General features: G+C 41.8%; 2 protein-coding genes across 34 annotated transcripts in view; one reads left to right on the forward strand and one right to left on the reverse strand.

The window, feature by feature from the left end:
• The window catches only part of apbb2b (amyloid beta (A4) precursor protein-binding, family B, member 2b), a 283469-nt gene that overhangs the window by 153911 nt on the left and 120117 nt on the right, over positions 1-9441 (reverse strand). Inside the window, exon 1 of one of the 10 annotated variants that reach the window (XM_049472291.1) lies at positions 4033-4110. The exons of 8 other annotated variants lie outside the window; for them this stretch is intronic. The gene's annotated coding sequence lies outside the window, so the exon portion shown is untranslated. Of the gene's footprint in view, positions 1-4022; positions 4111-9441 lie in introns of those variants that run through there. One more of the 10 variants, XM_049472292.1, reaches the window with a different exon arrangement.
• Positions 1-9441, forward strand: part of rbpms (RNA binding protein, mRNA processing factor) — a 31023-nt gene that overhangs the window by 8612 nt on the left and 12970 nt on the right. For all 24 annotated transcript variants that reach the window (XM_022668614.2, XM_049472330.1, XM_049472334.1 and 21 more), the window contains exons 3-6: positions 803-841; positions 3069-3131; positions 7286-7436; positions 8536-8663. In XM_022668614.2, the coding sequence (XP_022524335.1) occupies positions 803-841; positions 3069-3131; positions 7286-7436; positions 8536-8663 (381 nt within the window). The remainder of the gene's footprint in view (positions 1-802; positions 842-3068; positions 3132-7285; positions 7437-8535; positions 8664-9441) is intronic.

Genomic DNA, 9441 nt, shown 5'->3' on the forward strand with positions numbered 1-9441 from the left:
AGAATTGGCATTACAGCGATGGTACCAGAATGTTTGATAAATGATAAATAAAAAAATTTCTAAGAACATTCAGACAGACGTTTATAAAGCGTCATCTGGGTATTTATTTCAGGTGAGTCTCTGATCTTTCAGCTCTATTCAGGTGTTGAGTTTCTGATAGGCCGAGTCTCTGGTTGCCGGGCAAACATTCTGAAAACATGTGACGTAAAAATGTTTTGCAAAACAATGTTAATACAATGTTTCTCACACAATATTTCCATAATGTTAGTAATCATCTAACAGAGAAACGTTGTGTGACACACGTTTAATAATGTTGGAACAAAACATTTCCAGCTAGATTAATACTAACATTATGGAAACATTTTAATCACTTTTTCCAACACAATGTTCTAATAACATTGTGTTACAGATATATTAGATGTTTGTCACACAATGTTATTAGAACATTGTGTTAGAAAACATTTTTATGTCAAAAAGTGATTAAAATGCTTCTGAACAACGGTCACACATTTCCTGCTACACTAATACTAACATTATTGAAACGTTAAGCATTCCAACAGCATTGTGGAACAAATGTTCTGAAAACGTATGAAATAAACATATTTTGGAACAAAACATCATTAGAACATTTGTCACACACACGTTGTGTTATTTATTCACGCGTCTAAACTTTTTATTACTGTAATTAAATTCTTACAGTTAAACGTTTAGCTCTGATGTTTGTAACGGCTGTTTATAATGTGTAATAATACCTGTGTGTAAGAAGTAATTGTGTTGTTTTTGTGTTTATTTGTTTATTCAGGGTTATGAAGGTTCCCTCATCAAACTTACCTCAAAACAGGTGAGACTCTGTTCACTAACTCCTCTAACATCTACAGGACATTACAAACAATAAAAACAATCAACATCTTTCTTTTAACACTGTTTTATTTCTTCTTCACTTTTCTGTAAAAGCTGTGATCCGTTGCTGTTGTTATTAAACTGAACTGTGCTGAAAGTCCATCATCACGTCCTGATCTGAGTCTCACGCGAGCGTCTCTCTCTCTGCCACAGTTCACGTCTGATAATGTCACCCTGTCTATTCCTGCCTCCCGGCACAGTTTATCACCCCGACAGCACCCGGCACAGCAGCAGCTCCACTTCCTGTGGGGGAGTGCATCCCGCCGGAGTGCGCGAGAGTTTAACTCACACGAGAAAGAGACGTTATGATCGGCTGTCTCTCAGCCTATGCCGGGTGTGTGTGGCAGGTCAGCTGTCTCTCAGCCTGTGCCGGGTGTGTGTGTGTGTGTGTGTGTTTAGGGTCGGCTGTGTTTCGGACTGTGCCGGGTGTGTGTGTGTGTGTGTGTGTGTTTAGGGTCGGCTGTGTTTCGGACTGTGCCGGGTGTGTGTGTGTGGCAGGTCGGCTGTGTTTCGGACTGTGCCGGGTGTGTGTGTGTGGCAGGTCGGCTATTTCTCAGCCTGTGCCGGGTGTGTGTGTGTTTAGGGTCGGCTGTCTCTCAGCCTGTGCCGGGTGTGTGTGGCAGGTCGTCTGTCTCTCAGCCTGTGCCGGGTGTGTGTGGCAGGTCGGCTGTTGGGGGCGGAGTTACGGCTCAGGGCAGAGAGAGGAGAACAGTAATGTAAATCAATTGATTCCAGCTTCTCTCCAGAGACTCACAACCATCTCCATATATAGCAGCACCTTCTCACTACTGCTATTAATAACTACCCTCAGAGAGAGACAGAGAGAGACAGAGAGAGACAGAGAGAGAGAGAGAGAGAGAGAGAGAGAGACAGAGAGAGACAGAGAGAGACAGAGAGAGAGAGACAGAGAGAGACAGAGAGAGAGACAGAGAGAGAGACAGAGAGAGAGACAGAGAGAGACAGAGAGAGAGAGACAGAGAGAGACAGAGAGAGACAGAGAGAGAGAGAGAGAGAGAGAGAGAGAGACAGAGAGAGACAGAGAGAGAGAGACAGAGAGAGACAGAGAGAGAGACAGAGAGAGAGACAGAGAGAGAGACAGAGAGAGAGACAGAGAGAGACAGAGAGAGAGAGACAGAGAGAGACAGAGAGAGACAGAGAGAGACAGAGAGAGAGAGAGAGAGAGACAGAGAGAGACAGAGAGAGAGACAGAGAGACAGAGAGAGAGAGAGAGACAGTTAGAGAAAGACAGAGAGAGAGAGAGAGAGACAGAGAGAGAGACAGAGAGAGAGAGAGAGAGAGAGAGAGAGAGAGAGAGAGAGAGAGAAAGACAGTTAGAGAAAGACAGAGAGAGAGACAGAGAGACAGAGAGAGAGAGAGAGAGAGAAAGACAGTTAGAGAAAGACAGAGAGAGAGAGAGAGAGAAATTTTACCAAATTGAAAACCTCTGGAATATAATCAAGAGGAAGATGGATGATCACAAACCATCAAACCACCAAACTGAACTGCTTGAATTTTTACACCAGGAGTAAAGCAGCATAAAGTTATCCAAAAGCAGTGTGTAAGACTGGTGGAGGAGAACATGATGCCAAGATGCATGAAAAAAAACTGTGATTAAAAACCAGGATTATTCCACCGAGTAGCATCACAGATCTAACGCTCGGAGGAAAGCGCAGCGACTCGGTTCTGATACATCAGCTCACAGACGCAGCCTTGTGCTGATCCACATCACCCTAGAAGTGATGAGGGGAAAGAGAGAGCGCCATCTACTGTACTGTACCCACCCAGAGAGAAACAGCAAGGACTACTGTGCTCTCTCGGGACTTTGGCAGCTGATGGGATGGATGCAAGCTGCATGACTGGGATTCAAACCAGCGATTTGTCGGTCATAGTGGCAGCACTTTAGAATGCTGGATAAATTTCTGTATCACTTTTTCTCTCTTTCCCTTAAACCTTTTCTCTCTCTCCCTCTCTCTATCTGTCTCTCTATTTCTCTAGTTGCAGTGCTGGAGAATGAACTCTGATTGCCCTTCCTCCTCCTCCTCCTCCTCCTCTCTGCATGTTTCTGTCTCGGTTTCTTCACACAGTGCAGTAGAATATGCAGAAGTTGATGGAGTGTGAAGGTCTAACTCTCTCTCTCTCTCTCTCTCTCTCTCTCTCTCTCTCTGTAGCCGGTGGGGTTTGTGAGTTTTGACAGCAGATCAGAAGCAGAAGCAGCGAAGAATGCTCTGAACGTGAGTTAAAACATCGTCTGAACATCACTTTTACTGCTGACCCAATAACCCAATACCTAACACCAGTCACTAATGTGTCCAAACTTTTGACTGATACTGAATTACGGTCAAGGAAATCACATGTAGTTAGAATGAACAGTGTTTTCCTCCCCACGACTCCTAACTTACCATCAGTGTGTAGTGTTTCCCACGAGATCTGAATTCCCTCAGGTTCTCAGTTATATACAGTGTTTTAGGTCATGAGAGCAAGTTACCAAACTGTACTGTAATGATGCACTCCTTCTCATTATGTTCTGTACTGTACTGCTCTATCTCTGTGTTTCTATCTTTTCCTGTGTCTGTTTTTATCTAGTCATGTGTTTTCTTGCACGTGGCTCTGTGTTCTCCTGTCTTCAGTGCTCCCGTCTGTGTTCATTTGTGTTTAACTCCACCTCCTCGTTACCTGTCCTCAGGTGTATCCTGTCTACTTCTGTGTGGATAGCTCCTTTCTTTTGTGTTCTCTTCCATATGTACTCTGTGTTTCTATGTTGACTAAGTTTTTGGTTTATTGTTTGGGAACACAGTGACAAAGGGACTATATATACAAAAGTAGACAAAAGCAGTTACAAAAGAACGCAGGTTGGAGCACTGAAAAAAGGGCCGGAGATAAGAATACACATGGCTAGGAAAACAAACAGGCACGGGAAAAATATAGAACTAGTTGGGTTTGTGCTGCTGTGTGTTCATGTGTGTGTAATAAGTGGGGGTGTACGCTCGGCTCGGCACGGCGCCTGTGTTACCGAGATAGCAATGAACGTCTGACTGTTGGCGTCTGTCTAGGTTGTATTCAGTCAGTGGAGCTCCTGTGTTTTCTGTTACCAAGATAAACAAGATAAAACTCCAGAAATGTACCTGAACACACCTCATTTCCAGAACACCACGCCCATCAGTGTAGATATATTCAGAAGCTCTGCTGCTGTTTAAAGTTTTATATAAGTTTCCAAGGCTGTTTCTGATATTTCTCAGTTTTTTTTAGCAGAGAAATGATTTTGTATCATCCTCCTGTGATACATCACTGAAAATGGTAGAATTTTAACAAGATTAAAGCCTCTCTCTCTCTCTCTCTCTATCTATCTCTCTCTGTTTCTCTCTCTCTCTCTCTCTCTCTCTCTCTCTCTGTTTCTCTCTCTCTCTCTCTCTCTCTCTCTGTTTCTCTCTCTCTCTCTCTCTCTCTCTGTTTCTCTCTCTCTCTCTCTCTCTCTCTCTCTCTCTGTTTCTCTCTCTCTCTCTCTCTCTCTCTCTCTCTGTTTCTCTCTCTCTTGTATTGATTCAGGATTTAGTTTTTAATCTCTCTCGGGTTTGACCTTGCTCTTCAGAAGCGTTTGAGCTGCAGGTGAAGTCACGTGAGATTCAGCACGCGGGAGACGCGGGACGGAAATGTCAATAAGACAAACAGTGAATTAAAGCAGGATGATTAATGGACGCTGCTCTGTGTGATTGATCTGCTCTGAGGGTTTGAACTCGTCTGGTTTTGACTGTAAAGGTTTTATATCAGCAGAGTTTATGCTGAATAACTAAGCGTAGAGTCGTATTAAAAGCTTATAATCAGGGATTATAGTGAATTATTAGAATTTATCAGAAGTCCAGAACTTTCTCTAAAAATTCTCATTTGACAAACGATAATAAGGCTCATTATGTGACACCAGTAAGGAACAGGGGTGTCGCCATGCTTTCCTAGATTAGATTCTGATAAACGTGGGCGTACATGTGCTACATAACATTATTATACATTATTGATAAATTAGTGATCTGATTGTCATTCGCATCACATGTGGTTCATGAGGTGGAACGAAATTGTGATCTCACGATCCAGTTTACACCCAAGAGCTGTTATTAAAATAGATAAATATAGATCAAATAAAATCAATAAAAATAAGAATACAATACAATACAATAGAACAAAATAGATATCAAGATAAATATATAAAAAATACACAAAAATACACAAAAATAGAGAGAGTAGACAGGTAGCAGCAGCATGAAGATTTCTGATAGAAGATCAGATCAGGGACAGTTGGAGTTTTCACTTGTGGTCGTTTGTTGCTGTTGTTTGTTTGGATCATTGTTTTACAGAATGACGTGATTCACTCAGTTTTCACTCAAACAGAAACTGTACAGGAATCTATAAAGAAAAGATCAGATTCCTCTGAAGACTCTTCTGCTTGTATAGATTTCAGGGCTGAGGGTTATATATATATTTCAGAAGCTCCAGAAGGTTTAATATGAAATATATAGAGAGAGGTAGAGTCAGTGATGGGAGTGAGGCGTGGATTCTTTCACCCCGCGGAGCTTCAATCGCTCCAGCGCCGCTACGCTAGAGCCCAGACAATCCCACTTAATACCCTCATCCCTGAGAACCAGGGCACTGCTACACTTTCACCACTATTCACCACTGTTCACCTCCGCAGCACGGCCCAGAACCCACCCCTGTGGAACACCACGCTGCTGCTGCTGCTGCTACAGGCACAGCGCCTCTTTCATCAGCGTCCACTGTTTCATACACGCTTTTACATTAAAGAGAAAGAGAGAGAGAGAGAGAGAGAGAGAGAGAGAGAGGAATTCTGTCTCATATTGAGTTGATTTTATGGGGGAAGAGCTCGAGGCTACGCTCTTTCTTTCCTAAACCTCGTCTTTGTTCTGGTTGAAGTGCTCTTTTGTTTACTCTGCTCACAGTTTCTGCTGTTATTTTCAGGATTCAGACGCGACGTCGTTGGTTTTAAGTGTCTGGATTCGGTCGAGACGTCTAATATTGACCTCAGCTCCGGCCGAGTTCCTCCTCAGTGTTTGCAGAAGCGTCTGCAGTGTTTTACTGAACTGAACTGAGATCAGTAGATCAGGGCTCTATAGTGAGAGTCCACTGTCCAGTTGTAGAGTTGTAGAGTTTATAGAGTTTATCGAGTTATAGAGTTTATAGAGTTTATAGAGTTTATAGAGCTATAGAGTTATAGAGTTATGTAGAGTTTATAGAGTTGTATAGTCATAGAGTTTATAGAGTTAAAGAGTTATAGAGTTTATAGAGTTTATAGAGTTATAGAGCGCCTGTCTGAAGTTTAATCTGACCTGCCGTCGGTTGTGTTGTTCTGAGAGTTTATAGAGTTATGTAGAGTTTATAGAGTTTATAGAGTTATAGAGTTATGTAGAGTTTATAGAGTTTATAGAGTTATGTAGAGTTTATAGAGTTATGTAGAGTTTATAGAGTTGTATAGTCATAGAGTTTATAGAGTTTATAGAGTTATAGGGTGTCTGGCTGAAGCTTAATCTGACCTGCTGTTGGTTGTGTTGTTCTGAGAGTTATAGAGTTATAAAGTTATAGAGTTATGTAGAGTTATGTAGAGTTTATAGAGTTGTAGAGCGTCTGGCTGAAGGTTAATCTGACCTGCGGTCGGTTGTGTTGAGATGATCTCAGGGGGGTGGTGATGTGTTGTTGGGGGTGAAAGTGAGTAATGATTAAGAGCTGCTGGTGATCAGAGCTGGAACACTATCTCTGGTGATGCTGTCAGTGTGTGAGGAATCTGTGGACTGTGGTGTTAACACCTTCCTCACACTGACATCTGATCACAATCCTGTTCCTCTTTACTAACTCAACAATACCATACAAATCTACATACCCCATATAGAACTCTATATAACTCTATATAACTCTATAAATATAGGGTATTAAAGAGTTTATCCTGCTTTTGTTGGAGTAACTGTCTCTACCCTCAATAGACTACTACTACTTCTACTGCACTGTACAGTGGTTATCACGTTCCCCTCTCAGCACTGAGGTCTTGGGTTCAAGTCCCACCTGTGTGGAGTCTCTATATTCTATTCGTGTCTCTCTGGTTTCCTCTCACAGTGTAAAATATGGAGATGAGGTAAATTAGATACTCTAATGATCCTGGTGTTTGTGGCTGTAAGTATTTATCAGTTCTCCAGGTGGACGGTTGTTTCCGGTTGAGAGTATGCCGTGTGTGATTGGCTGCTGCTGGTTGATTGCTAATTGTGTGTAGATTGTAATTGTAAATTAGAAAGGGAAAAAGCTATATAAGTGTAGTTGTGTTTTCTGGATGCTGATGGTAAAGTGAGGATCTGGAATTTATGTTGAGATAAATGTGATTTTTCTCCTCCTGCAGGGAGTTCGGTTCGACCCGGAGATCCCTCAGACTCTGAGGTTAGAGTTCGCCAAGGCCAACACCAAGATGGCCAAGAGCAAACTGGTGGGGACCCCCAACCCCCCACCGTCCCAGCAGAGCCCCGGACCCCCCTTCATCAGCCGGGACCCCTGTGAGTAACACTGATAACCCCCCCACGAGGACGGGACCCCACAACGAGCCCCCCCCCCCCATAATCAGCCTGTTATTATAACCCGCTCCACTGAGTTCAGCCTGAGATTCCAGTTCTGATTGGGTGAAACTCTGAGTTCAGTGCAGGAGGAGGAGTTTAGCTTTAGCTTTAGCTTCATCATTATAGAGAGGAATTTACAGTAACACTTCCTATGAACCCTGTATTCATAATGCATTATGAGTGCATTCATAATGCTCTATATGACATGATATGCATAATACCTTATAATGACTGTAAGAAGCGTGTATAATAGCTCATAAGTACTTACAGCGACATTCATAACACATTATAAACTACAAATATAAGGGCTTATAATGTCTCATAATATCTGTTCATAAGAACATTGTACAGTGTAGTGTTGTAATGCACTATAACACAGATTTGGTATATTTTGGTATAATGCATAAAATAAAAGTATTTTAAACTGAAATTCTTGATTTGTGGAAAAAATGTTTTTTTGTGCGTCTTTTTGGTTCAGTTTCTGAACTTTAGTAAATATTTAGTTCTTTTTAGTTGTGTTATGTGTGTATATGAGTTGATTTAAATGTAAGTGTATGTATGTGTAGAGGTATGAACGGCTGCAGGTTGTGAAGAAGCTGAAGGTCAGCAGTTCTGAGCGTTAGCTGAGCGTGGAACATTAGCGGGGTGGAATGTGGTGTTTAGAGTGTGTGGTGTTTGTTTGTTAGTTTGGAGTGTGAGGAGTGTGTGTGTGTGTGTGTGTGTGTGTGCAGCTGTGATTGTGCTGCGAGTGCATTCCTGTTAAATCACCAAACCTTCCTTATCTCAAATCCACCTCAGTGAAGAAGAACAGCCCTCAGAAACCAGAGAAACAAAAACCAATCAAATAAAAATCTGTGAAATATCAGATCAATGAGATTTAGGTCTTTAGGACTTTTGGATTATTTGGTTCTTTATTTGTGTTAATTGAGACAAAAACATACTGCAGAGTATAACACAGTATAACACAGTGTGTTGCAGTGTGTTTTACTGTGTTATACTGTGTGTAACTGTGTTTATGTTTGTGTTGCTGTGTTTGCAGATGAGCTGACAGTACCGGGTCTGTACCCCAGCAGTCCTGATGTTTGGGCATCGTACCCACTGTACCCTGCAGAACTCTCACCTGCTCTACCACCTGCTTTCACCTACCCCTCCTCTCTGCACGCTCAGGTAACACACACACCTGAACACACACACACACCTGAACACACACACACACCTGAACACACAGCAGCACAAACACAACTTTTACATCAACAATAAACAGAATAGTAAATAAAATAACATTGCTGTTCCCGTAAATGAGCTGCTGGAGCTCCTTCACAGCGTCAACCAGCAGCTCAGTTTCCTCTGCTGAGAAGAGTTTGTTGAACACGTCCAGGTAGCTGCACCGTTACAATAGCAATCCACCAAATTCATCATAGGTGCATAGGAGCTACAGGTGTATATAAAATACATACATTTATAATCAACATATATGCAGCTGAAACACTAGAGAACAGCCGAGTGCAAAATCCCAAAATATATTATTAACATTAATATTTTAAAGTGTAAAATGTTACAGAAATCTGTTTAATCCAGTATCAGATCTGACTGCGTTCGGCTTCACTGATAATAAAAAACGTCCTCATGCTGCTAAAATTAGAGCCTGGGCGCTGCTGTAAGCCCCGCCTCTTTAGGGGTCATCACCGATAACACAGCCCTGCTGTCACTCAACGAAGCAAATTAGCATAACAAAGCTAAGAGTTTATTTTTGTAGTTTCTGTGATTTTTATTGAAGTGAATGTGCTTTAATGTGCGGACATTTTACCGTTTCCCTTTAAAAAGTGAATATTACTGCACTTCAGATACATTAATGCATATCGTTTTTATATATATATTTATACAACTCTGTAAAAATGAAGAGAGAGCTTCAGTTTCTGAATCAGTTTCTCTGATTTTGCTATTT

Source organism: Astyanax mexicanus, chromosome 25, assembly GCF_023375975.1.
Source record: "Astyanax mexicanus isolate ESR-SI-001 chromosome 25, AstMex3_surface, whole genome shotgun sequence".
Lineage (NCBI taxonomy): Eukaryota > Metazoa > Chordata > Actinopteri > Characiformes > Acestrorhamphidae > Astyanax > Astyanax mexicanus.